General features: G+C 36.8%; 1 protein-coding gene across 5 annotated transcripts in view; it reads right to left on the bottom strand.

Annotated features, from left to right (window-relative positions):
• Window positions 1-13348, bottom strand: part of LOC131166961 (uncharacterized) — a 49608-nt gene that overhangs the window by 12841 nt on the left and 23419 nt on the right. For 2 of the 5 annotated variants that reach the window (XM_058125653.1, XM_058125652.1), the window contains 5 exons: window positions 3265-3327; window positions 2065-2130; window positions 1731-1769; window positions 533-655; window positions 315-407 (listed from right to left, as the gene is read on the bottom strand). In XM_058125653.1, coding sequence (XP_057981636.1) covers window positions 315-407; window positions 533-655; window positions 1731-1769; window positions 2065-2130; window positions 3265-3327 — 384 coding nt within the window. The remainder of the gene's footprint in view (window positions 1-314; window positions 408-532; window positions 656-1730; window positions 1770-2064; window positions 2131-3264; window positions 3328-13348) is intronic. The other 3 variants (XM_058125655.1, XM_058125654.1, XM_058125656.1) reach the window with 2 other exon arrangements.

Below are 13348 nucleotides of genomic sequence, written 5' to 3'. Positions count from 1 at the left end.
ATTATTAATTTTTGTAGTGAAATCAGCCATCCTGATCCCGTTTGTGTCTTCAAATGCCATAAATACAATGGAATTACTTCTTTTCTACCCTCCATAAAAACAGATATTTATAGAAAATCTCAAGTTGTGAGATATGAAGCAACACTTTCAGATTGCTGCACCTTGATAATGCTTTGAATAACATATCTTCCTTATTTTTCACATTAATTGACCATTTCCATCAATCAGGAATTAACCTGTCCAACTAGAAGATGACAAGTAGCCAACCACTGGATGCTTCCCCGTTAGCATAAAGTCTTATTATATAATGATACCTGTTGGGCTTCTAATATCGGTTCAAAGGCACCATCTGGATAATACCCAAACCAGGAGGTCTCCTTCGGTATCAAGACTGTGTCATGCTCGAACTGAACAGAAACAAAAAAATTAGAGAAAATCACCACTGAAAAGCCTCTCATAAGCTTTGAGAGAATTCATTTGTCATCCAAATGGGTCAGAGATGTTACAGAAACACAATACTACTCCAACTCACCATGATAAGCACCAAATTGTCCAAGCTAGCAAACCGTTCCTTGTAAGTGAAATTCCTCTCATTGGCGATTTCATTGTTAAGCTTAGGGAGAAACTTACATGCCCTTAAATAGTCAGAGCAGTCCTGTACAATAAAACATTGATTGTCACATTATACCATTAGAAATAAAAAAACTGTTGTTGATCACGTGATCTGATTTATGAACAGTTTCCAAATGCATGAAACATAGTCACTTTGATATGTGTTAACTAACCATGTGAAACATTCAAACATGACACGAGGAGATTATGGGTGGACAGTATGTGTAAGCCTAACATTGGACACTTCCTAAAAGCCATATCAGGTAAAAGGAATGCATGATATCCCATCTTCAGTAAAAATGCCCTTGGTGCATTCTTGATACATCCTATGTAAAACAAGCATTTCAAGATTAATGAAACTTCTTTGTAGGGCACTGCCTTACATTGATACTTCAATTCATCAAGAATATTGAAGAAGATTACTGAACTACTTCAAGAACTATATCATGTTCCAGTGCCCTAAGCATTGACCCTATGTTTGGTTCACGGAATGTCTATTCCTAGGAATAGATTACTTATAATATGTTAGTTACAATTAGTTATACAAAAAATTTATGTTAGTATCATAAAGCAAATAACAATGTGAAATTTTTTGAGTTCATAACAAGGAATAGATAAAGAATAACTATTCCAGTATTTCACCTTGGGAATGTCTAGTCCTTTCTTTGCATGTTGAATGAAATAATAAGAAACATAAAGCAATAGCTATTACCTACATTCCCAACATTTCACTATATTCATCTTATTTAAAGGAATAACTATTCCTCAAACCAAAAAAGCCGTGAAAGTTGAGCAGAGGACAGCTAGACACAAACACTCTTGATCTTGAGAGTTTATGCCAATGAGTTCCACTTGCATCGTAGGAATTTAAAAATAAAAAATAAACAAATGAAGAAGGAGGGGAAGGGAACTGATATCCAAATGCAAGGGCAAAATGTATGGCATGGTAGTTAATTCCAAGCAAACGCAATAAAAAATACAAGGCCACAAATAATAAGGAAATAATCTAACTTCTTTTTTAGCAGAACAAGGTTTGTTTGAAGCTTAGAGGGCAAAAATCATCAAGAAGAAGTGAAATGGATCAGCTAATCAAAAATCTTCTGAGCTCTATTACTCACAGTTGGGATTTTAAAGTAATTACTCGGGGCCAAGTGTTCCTGCAATGCCATCAAGTTTCTGTAATGCACGACCAACACAGAGAGCTAACAAGTGGTAAGATCATGAAAAAATTGCTAAAGTAAAAGCAACCAGCAGTTAAATAAGGTGAACTCAAATGCAACAACAATCTTGGAATGGAAGTGACATTGCCAATGCAATTATTGACATATATGCCTCGCAACTGTAAAGATTCCTTTGGCAACATTAGATTCCATGTTAAAATTATAACATTACTTCAATTAAATAATAAAATGTCAAAGGTGGAACACAAGCTGTCAAAAAAAAACCATAGACCTGGACAAATTTACTGTACATCTCTGACTTGACCATACTGTCCAGCAAAACGCAAATCACAAGAGACTGAAAAATAAATAAGAAGATGCATATTAGAAGACTACCTGAAAAAAGAAATTTTCACAAGTTAAGTACGCATACAGTTATTTCTGTTTTTTCATTTTTTTAAGATATGCTTTTTATGAATAACCTCTAGTGGAACTTAAATTTATCAAAACCGTATTATGAAGTGCATAATTAAATAGATTCAACCTAGAATAGATTAAACGTAAATGGTCTTCCCTCAAGCCCTGGGTGGGAGATCTCAGCAAAACTGAAATTTATCACCTCCACAAATGAGGAAAGGATGCTTCCTTCATTTATAGGATAGCTGATTAATTTTCTACACTTCCCTGGTAATAGTTTGTTCTACATTGCATAAGTTGTGTGTTTAAGCATCTCACCTCCAAAAAAGTGTGCCCACCCCCTCATAAACTAAAATAAATGTTCTTTCAAAGCCTCAATCAAGGCCTACCTCAAGATGAGGCATGCAATGCCTTGAGACAAAGTATAAATACCAAATCCCAAGAAATCTAACACATTATACACTGACACTTGGGCATTTGTATAAAAGACACAGTTTTGGCACCTTTTTAGTTGAGACTTACGCCTTCTTGGGTATGTGATTCTCAAGTTGGATTTGGCTTGAAAATTCTAATCACATTTTTATATGAAAGGAATGTCCTAATATGAGTTCATCTCTGAAATTCTTGACCCTTAACCTTTCCAAAATAATTGAGTTACATCTTAAATTGCAAAATTAAATTGACCAATGAAATGCCACAGCTATCTCTTAGCATGATTTAGATAATGAATTCAAGATAGTATTTTACAGCCAAGAAGTAATTTACAAATTATATTTGGTTTTAAAATTTTATTTGTAATTTTCCTATTTTTTCTTTATTTTTTAAAAATATATGTAATTTATTTACATATTTTTATCTTAAAAAAAATTCCTAAAAGGCTTAAGCCTCAATGCCTCACCTTCTAAGGATCAAAACACCTCACCTTACACCTTCACCTTTCAAAACACTGGTTTAAAGCAAACCCTTTCAAATGTTGCGCAGATTTATTCCAAGCTGAAAACTTTAATTATTATCCTTTGAAAACCATAAGCAATTGAAAATTTGAACCTGGTTGACAGGCCCAAGGAGCACTTACTCCACAAAATGGAATGGCAGCTGTACCAGCATGAGGACCTCCCAGTGATATGAAATTCTTAACCTGTTTCATATATGGAGAGAAAAAGAACCAAAAACATAAGCATTTTCTAATTTTCACTGCAGATAGAAAAGGAAAAATTTCAGAAAGGTACTAGAATAAAAGAATGAAAAGTAATGAAGATATTGAGGAAACAAATGTAAAATGGGGGATGGGGGGACAGAGAGAACAATGAAATTAGGGCGAAAGATCAAATGTTAATCACACTTGAACATCCTTTGAGACAGCGCACCAAACATAATTTTCTGACACAGCTATTCTCTTTGAAGAGTGAACTGGTCCAAAGAGAATGCTATGTTATTTCATCCCTGGGTACCAGGATCCAGATTTTATTAATTCTTATTTATGTGTAGACTGTAGAGCATATAAAAGGGCAGTAGGACAAGGCTTGCGCCAATGGGGATCCAGGAAGGGTGATCTGATGTAGACAGCTTTACTCCGCATGTAAAGAGGCTGTTTCTGCAACTAGATTGAAGATGTGCTGGTCACGATGCAGCAACCTCACTGAAGCACTAAGACTCACCCTCAAAAACATAACACCCAGTGCAAAAGGTCACATCCACATCAGAGGTTAGAGGAGGGCATGATATATGCAGCCTTACCCCCACATCGTGAAAAGGCTGTTTCTGTGACTGAACCCACTAACAAAATTAAGAGGCTCCTCAGCAAAATAAGGCAATTGAAATCAGCAGAACCATCCCTCAATTTAGTATTGACAACAAAATGTCTTTTGAGCCCTAAGGGTAGCATGTAAACAAGCCAAAAAATGTGCTTCAAATGTGCCAGAGCAAAATAAGGCAATTGAAATCAGCAGAACCATCCCTCAATTTAGTATTGACAACAAAATGTCTTTTGAGCCCCAAGGGTAGCATGTAAACAAGCCAAAAAATGTACTTCAAATGTGCCAGTATGAAAGCCCTCATCCATCAGAGCAAAACAATCAAGGAGGGATTACATGTTGAGAACAGTGTCTTGAACTGTTGAGCTTCATTTTTTTATTTTTTTTTAAATCTGGATGATTGGTGGGGATGCTGTTTGTTAAAAGATGAAGTTTTCTTATGTTTGGGACTTTGGGTGTTCCCAAGGATCAAGTAACCTAGTCTGCGCTTAAATTGATGAATTCGAGAAATTAAAGAGACATATGCCTCTAGCATTCTGTAATCCAGATTAAAAAGAAAGGCTCAGTGAGAAGAACAGAAAGAGGAAGTGGTGAGATGAGAGATGGTTTAAGATATTAGAGCAGAGGGAATTCTGAACCAGAATCCCAATTTTTCTGTTTTCTCAAGAGCTGCTCTTCAGAGCTCTCTACCTATCCATGTGGTAAATTAAGTTCCAGCTCTTCCTCTTCTAAGTTGCAGATCTTGACATTATTATTTCAATTATCAAAGAGTGCATGCTTCCTCGTTCTTCCAGTATTCTGAGCATGACTGACTGGCTTAGAGAAACTGAGAAAGCATTACATCCTATTATAATGGTGGTAGACATTCATTAAAGCCTTTGCAGTTCCTTCTCACTGACAAGTTTTCAACATGAATTTAGGAGTGCCTTCTTGTTTCTTTACTCCATCTAGAATTGTATTTTTATATTGATACTCTTGGTGTCCTATTTTGAGTAGGACATTTGCACAAGATGGATCAAATGAAGGTGATTTCCAACATTATTAACCCAGGACACTAGTGCTACTTCAAACCTTAACCTGCCTGGAAGAAATTTATAAATACCTACAGGCCCACCCCAATATATAAATAAATAAATAATAACCCCGTCGTTTACCCCTCCAAATTGAAGAAAAGTGGTGCATATACAAGTAAACAAGGCATCAGATTTCCACTAAAGTGCCCGACTTCTAAGACTTTAAATCTCATCATCTCGAGTCCTGGCCATTCTCAACAGTAAATTTGGTCCAATCTAGTGAGATTTGTAAACTTAAACTCTCTCTCTCAAATAGATAAATAAATAAATAGTAACCGTTATTTACTCCTCCAGATTGAAGTATGAGTAAACAAGGCATCAGAATTCCACTAAGGTGCCTCCCTTCTAAGACTTCAAATCTCATCATCTTGAGCCCTGGCCATTCTCAACAGAAAAGTAGGTCCAATCCTCTCTCTCTCTCTCTCTCTCTCTCTCTCTCTGAATTACTTTTTCACAATAATTTTCAGTAACAGAAAAGCCAGGCAGACCAATTGAATTTATCACATATCCTACTAACTAGTAGGAGCACCAACATTGGTTTTGCAAAATATAGTGCCTTTCAACAATTTTTTTCACAACCAAAGATGTTTCGAAAATTCACACCAAGACTGGAAAAGAAAGTGCTTTTCAGAAATCCTTAGTCATACTAGCCTCAATATATGGCATCTAAAAGTTGAGATTCAAAATGGGAAGTGCTTCTTAAAATGAAACTTGTATGGTGAAAATAAGAAAAATCAAAGTTTTTGATAAGCAGAGTTATTTGATGTTATAATGTCTAACACATATTCCCAAAGGTGGAACAAAAAATTTTAATGCTAATTCTATCAATACTGTTAGATCACCAACCATCCCAAAATCTTGAACTAATAGGAATTGCATCAACAATGTATATCAAGCTATCCAACACTCTCCATTGTATCCAACCCCATCTCACATGAAAATGAAATCACATTTAACTATAATTGATGCAAAAATACAGTGAGAGAAAAAAAAATGCACTGAAACAAACATCACAGGGGAGCAGATACAAAGCTATAAGACTTGAATCCAGGAGCTCAAGATCTCCAGGGACAAAGCACTTATACCATACTAGGACAATTATCCTAAGATAAATGATTGCAACTAGGAGTAGATGATGCATGAGCCAGCCAACTTTAAGCAGACGAAGTAACATTAAGAATAATTGAAAATTAATCAGTGGCAGGCTGATGCACGACCTGACATCCAAGACAAAACTCTAAATTTGAAGCTCAATTCATATTATTCAAAATAAAAATCTCTAGCCCCTGCTGGATAATCCAGAAAAATAAAATAAGGAAACGTAATAAAACTAAAGACTGCATTCCTAATAGCTAGATTCCTAAAATATACTAATTTGGGACCTGCTAAAAATACTACTAGAAAACAACAGGAAAATAGAAAATTATATATTACATCAATATATTAAGATTGAGTAGTTAATTTCAAATGTATTAATTTCGATCATATGTGACCTTTTGACATTTTCCATTATTCTCCCAATGTTGGAGAAAATTTGGCCCCAAATTCAAAATGTTTAGAGGATGAATAACTGAAAAATCAAGCAAGCTTATAGATGAACAATAAACCACAAGCTTAAAAAATAAATAGCAATGCAAGTGGCAGTCATTGAAGACAACTATATCAGGAATAATAAATTCCACATGTGCAATCTGACTCACTTCTTCATACTTGAACTAAACAAATTTATCCTCCATGAATGAATGGCTTACTCTTTGCAATTTAAAGCTTCTCAAGTTCTTTCAAGAATTCTTAGGGCTTTTGTGCCACTTCTAGAACATCTCTTATTTTCTCAAGTTCTGTTGCTAATTCAACTGGTCACAGCTCAAGTCTCAAGCCTACTCAAAATCTCTATATCAGTATATCTCCTTTTTTCTCCAACCTTGATCTCTTTTCTTTCAATCCTTTCATGCTCTATTAGTGTATCCAAATGAATTAAAACAATATATTACTTGTTGCTAAGGTTTATAGCAGCTACAGAAGCTTGCAAATATTCTTGTTGTATAACCGAGTTATATTGATATTTTTCCAAAAGGACATGCATTTGATCTCTAATTCTCTACAATCCTTCAAATCTGCAAAATTCCATTGAACTGGCTTGCCATTGGCTGCCATAATTCTTTTTTTTCTTTTCGCATCTTGCCAGTACAATTCTGGCAGACCAGTTCTGAGAGTCAAGTTCAATTAATCTGTCAGTTCATGACAGGACTGGTGGTTCAGGAAATACCAGTTTAGGGAACGAATTAAGTAAGGAAAACCCATTGCTTTGTTTTGTTGTCTCCCATGAACACTGTGAGCCTTCTTCAAACCTGAAGAAGTTTCAGCAATAGCAGGGTCCTGGTGATAGCAGTTGGCATGCTCTCTTCTCTTGATTGGTGATGATAGAGAAAAGAAAGTAAAGCCTTGATTGAGGTATGGGTTGAATAGAGATGCAAGAGAGGGGTTCCTGCAGCAGGGCGGCAGTTGGGCTCAGATACCAAATGATGCAAGACCTTACATCAGACACAAACCCTAAACCTCACTCAATTCATCTTATTCAACTCAAAATAAAATCACTTACATATATTTAAAGCCTACCATGATTGGTAATTAAGAAAATAAAATAGGAAAACGTAATAAAACTAACACATTACTTTCCTAATAGATTCCTTAAATCTACTAATTTGGGACGTACTAAAATACTACAGGAAAATATCATGAAAATAGGAGAAAGATATTACATCAATATCTTAACATTGAGTAATTAACTCCAAGTTCCATAATCTGGCTCACAAGTGACAGTTTGACATTCCCCATCACACGCTTAGCATTATTGCCATGTTAGTATGAGTGTTAGTGGCATGAGCTAGTAAGGGTATTATGGTCATGTTACTGTTAAAGCTTGCTATACATTGTTGTTCCTCTTCTTAACAGCTTAAGCTTGTAGGTAAAGTAGTAATCTGACATGGTATCAGAGCCATAGTTTCCTAAAAGTCCTGGGTTCTAGTTTTGTTGCCCGTGTTTATTCGTTCATTTGTTAAAAATATCTTATTCCCTGTATTGGATGTATTTATCATTTGTTTATCTCTCCATGCGTAATCAGACTGCACATTTGGAGGAGTGTTAAAGCTTGATATACATTGTTGGCCCACAACCTAACAGCTTAAGCTTTTAGGTAAAGTAGGAATCTAACACTTATGTACTTGGAATATTTTGTAAAAGGGGGGAGAAACCCATCATTGGGATTAGGTCTTCTAATTTACACAACACTCTTAACATGGTATCAGAGCAAGGTATCGAGACCTAAACCCTAAGTGCTGCAGCAACAATCAGCTGTGAGAATTGTTAGCGCCACTATAGGCCTGAAAACCAGCCAGCAGCTGCCACAAGACACAGCAGTCACTGGAAATTCCTTCAACAACACTGTCACTTCAGGAACAATAAAACCCCTTTAGTTCTTGCAAAGCCAACACCATAGCCATCCATAGACACTATAGATCTGCCAAGCCTCATCACCATAGTTTTCCTCGCACGCCCTCACACACCAGTGGAAGACCGGCAATGCTGCCAACACCACATGCCGGCATGTAAAGCTCCACACAACCATGTCTTTTTGCCTGAATTGATCCTATATAATTCAAATCCTTCTACAAATCATATTACCGGTTTTTGGTGATGAATTTTGGTCCAAAGATCTCATGTTTTTAGTTGTTCATGTGCCACACTCCAGGACTGATTGTGTGTTACTGCTGGAGGCTGTTTGTCGGTGTTTCTTGAGTTCATTGGGGCCTGAAACGGTGTTATGTTGCTGAGTTTCTGATTTTTCCCAGTTGTTTATCTTGTTTGTTATGTGTTTGGGATTTGCTCCGATGGTCGAGGTTGTGTTGGGATGGAGTCCATGAATCCCAAAAGTATGTTCCCCTCTGCACTGATTTTTTGAGCCATTGGTGAACAGCGTACTATAACTATCTCAGAGCAAAAGTACTCGAGGTTCTTGCAGTATCAAGCATCCCAACAAGCAGCTCATCACATAGCATCTTTTGCTTAGAAAGATAATCCTACTGTCCTTAGGTCACCAATTCTGCCACCACTGACCATATGACAGGTATAACCAACAATTTTTTTCTGCCCTCCATGATTTTGAAAACCTACCTTGAATTACCCTTGTTGATGGGTTCACCCCTACAGTTAAGGGGATAGGACAATAAATCCTGCTCCCTCAATCTCTCTATCCTCAGTTTTGTATATTCCTAAATCCCCCTTCAATCATGTCTGTTAATGAGATTACAAGGTGGTCGCTAAATTGTTTTGTAACCTTCTCTCCTGATTGTGTTGATATTCAAGATCTGAAGACAATGAACGATTAGCACAAGAAGTAAGGCTAGTGGACTTTATTACTTTGAGTTGCTCTCTTCCCTGCACTGCTACTCCTATGCCACTTCAAATCCATTACTGCCTTGGTCATCCTTCGTGGGACAAGTTAAAACAACTAGTTCTTACTTTGAGCTCTATGTCTAATATTCAGTGCGAGTATAGTGGAAAGCACAATCATGTTCACTTTGCTTCCTGAGTCAATAAACAGGCAGTAAGCCCTTTTACGTTAGTTCATTCAGATGTTAAGATCATATTTGTTAAGTCAAATCTTGGCTTCTAATATTTAGTTACGTTTATCAATGATTACTCCAGGATGACTAGTTCATCGTGATAATGTTAAGGAGTACTTCAGTACCCAATTCACTAGGCATGACTAACTTTGATGTGATCCATTGGTCATCTTGTGCCCACAATCCACCACAAAATGGAGTCTCACAGAGGAAAAGTAATATTCTCAAAGTTACTCATATCCTATCGTATCAAATGAATGTTCTCAAAGTTTTTTGGAGTGATGCCATGCTCACTACTTGTTCCCTCATCAATGAAATGCCAAACTTTGTCCTTCAAGGTAAAATGCCCCATCAGTTCTCTTCCAAAGGCTCCTTTGTTATTACTTCCTCCCTATATATTTGGTTGTATAACCTTTGTCCATCAATTAAATCCAACAATGGAAAAGGGATCCTCGTACCATCAAATATATTTTTATAGGCTACTCTTGTACTCAAAAGAGATATCAATGTTATAGCCCTACTTTATATTGATCTTTGTCTCTTCTTTGACTCTACACCATACTTTCCTTGAGCCTTACATACCTTGATGAGTCCCTTCCTCTGCCTAGCCTTCTAGATCCTAATTGCACATCTTTGCCTAGTCCTCTAACATATTCATCTAGTTCAAGCCCTTCTTGTCACTTGGATCCTCCTAATTTTGCAAGTGTACACATGAAAATGACGCAATGGAGGAGAGACTCCTCCAGATTCTACTTCTACTCCTTTTTTTCCTAGCTTGATGCCCAAGATGTTGATCTTTCAATTGGTGTTCAAGAAGGTAAACACACCTATACCTCCAACCTCTAATTTCATTTGCTATGATTTCTTGTCACCCTTATATTACTATTTTGTTAGAAATATTGTTGCTCATCCTAAGCCTGTCTCTAGAGTCTTGTCTCATTTTGGGTAAAGGACTATAATGTTGAAAAGATGCATGCATTAAAGGATAATGACACTTGGGAACTAAAGTCTCTTTGTGCTGATAAGTTTGTGACTCTGTGGTAGGCCAATGTTGGGTGTATATCGTGAAAGTCAATCTCATGATTCCATGGCTCGTTTCAAGGCCTGCCTTTTTACTGAAGGATATACTCAAGGGCACAATATGAATTATTATGACACACACTCCCCAGATTCCAAATTTGCTTCGGTTCATTTGTTCATCTCCTTAGCCACCTCGTTGGCCTCTACATCAATTAGATATGAAGAATGTCTTCCTACATTATGATCTTCAGGAGTACATATATGGGGCAGCCACTTATTGCACCCAAGAGAGGGAGGAGTCAGTATTAGTGTGTTGAGTCTATTGACTCAAGAAATCCTTTTATTGTCTAATGAAGTCTCCCAAAGCATGGGTTGGTCGCTTTGGTGCCACAGTACTTGAGTTTGGTTTTTGGTAGCCTACAATAGATCACTTTAAATTCTATCCACTTCTAATAGGATTTTGCTCGTTGTGTATGTGGACAATATTGTGATTAAGTCATGTTCAAAACCTCAAGCATTTTCTACAAGCTAAATTTCGGACCCAAGATTTATTACCATTTGATAAAGCTCAATACACATTGTTAGCCCACAACCTAACAGCTTAAGCTTTTAGGTAAAGTGGCAATCTAACATGGTATCAGAGCTAGTTACCAAGAGTTCCTAGGTTCTAGTCTCGTTGCCCACGTTGATTGTGTGGTCTTTAAAAAATTAGTGTATTCCCTATAATGGGTGTTATCTATCGTGTGTTTATCTCTCCACATGCTGTCGGGCTGCATGTGCAGGGGAGTGATAAAGCTCAATATACATTGTTAGCCCACAACCTAAATCCTTAAGCTTTTAGTAAAGTGGTAATCTAACACCGTTGAAATACTTCTTGGGTATACAAGTATCTAGACCTCATGTGGCAACCATTTTGTTACAAAGGAAGAATGTCCTAAACCATTTTAGATGAGATTGGGCTGCTAGGATGCAAACCTGATACAACCCAAAGATCCTAACAGCAAATCAGTGTCAAATGTGGGTGATTTTTGCTGGCTGACCCTCAACAATACCAGAGACTTGTTGGAAAGTTGAACAATCACCTAGTCCCTCAACCAAATATATCCTTCATACAAGTGTTGTGAGCCAATTTCTTCTCTGAGAACAAGTCAATGGAATGCAATCATTCGTATCTCAAGATACCTAACAGGTGCATTAGGGATAAATCTCTTATACTAGGATTGGGGTCACATTTATATTCAAGGATGTACAAATGCAAATTGGGTTGGGTCACCTTTGGATAGAGAACCACAACCTAATATCATGTTATCTTTGGTGGTAACTTGGTATCTTGGAAGAGTAACAAAAAAATGGTGGTGGCCCACCATGGCCCACATTATATGTGAGCTTTTTTAGCTAAAGAACATGCTAGAAGAATTTAGTTTTCCACATGCTCGGCCTACAGAATTGATGTGTGATAATCAAGCTGCTATTCATATTGCCTCCAACCCAGTCTTCTATGAGCAGATGAAACACATTGAAGTTGATCGTCATTTTTCAAGAGAAACTTGTGCAGAGGCTCATTACAACCACTCATGTGAAGTCCAAATTCCAACTTGCTCATTTATTCACTAAGGGCCTGGGGGTTGCTTGTGTTAAATGCACTTGTAACAAGCTAAGAGCATATGATATCCATGCTCCAACTTGGAGGGGAGTCTTACTTGTTACTTTAGTTATAGCATTATTGAAGTGTCATTGCTGTGTTAGTATGCATTAGTTAGTAAGGGTATTATGGTCACTGTCTTGGCATATATTATAACTGAAGGAGAGACCTACCTTTGTGATTATGTCTTCCAATTTACACAATACTCTAAACAAATGCCATAGAAAAACATGCTCCCAGTCTACGTGACCAATCTAGCCTATGGCAGATTGGTCTACCCTCAAGTTTAGACAGTAGTAAATAGTAATGAGGCATACAAAAGTGGATAGCCCTGCATACTGCGGGAATAAATGAAGCATCAAAAAGTGACCTGCTGCTCATGAAATAACTGATATATTTTTAATGCTTAGATTCTCCTAACAGTTTCTGTGGATGTTCTCAACTTTAACAGTGTCCGTCCACATACAATGTTGTTTGACCTTGCCAAGTGTGCTTTAACATACTGTATACATCCCATTGAACTGCTGACTTTGCTATAGTTTATTTTTTCAAAATTGAACTATACACATGATGATTCTCTTCGTTTTCAAGATTTTACAACCATGAGAAGCATACGGCAATACCAATCCAGCCCAAAGATCAGCTCAATGAAATGTTTGTTCAAGATTATTTGAGAGATAAAGATGCTGAACTCAGAGCAGTCTCATCATCAGTTTTTTCTTCTTTTTTTTTTAAATTTTTAACTGAGGCCATGCAGAAAGCTACTTGGCCCTATAGATCCAAAAGCAATATGAGGCTGTAAAATTAACAAAGCTAGTTCAGACTAAGTTACATTACAGATTCATGTGATATTATCCTTTAGATAATGAGTTTGGGCTTGATACTGTTTTGGAGCTCATTAGTCTTTTTAGCTGGGCCTGAGCAGCCTTCTAGTCAGGCAGGCTCATTTACCAACCCATAAGAGCTGTATTATATTGCGGTCTAATGTCCTCTCGATCTGCCTATATAGATACTTCTAATTTTAATTTAGTTACCCTGCATGGGTTAA

The sequence above is a fragment of the Malania oleifera genome, chromosome 10 (assembly GCF_029873635.1).
Source record: "Malania oleifera isolate guangnan ecotype guangnan chromosome 10, ASM2987363v1, whole genome shotgun sequence".
In the NCBI taxonomy this organism is placed as follows: Eukaryota; Viridiplantae; Streptophyta; class Magnoliopsida; order Santalales; family Ximeniaceae; genus Malania; species Malania oleifera.
The sequence above is the reverse complement of the archived record's forward strand: the minus strand, read 5'-3'. Positions and strand labels throughout refer to the sequence as shown.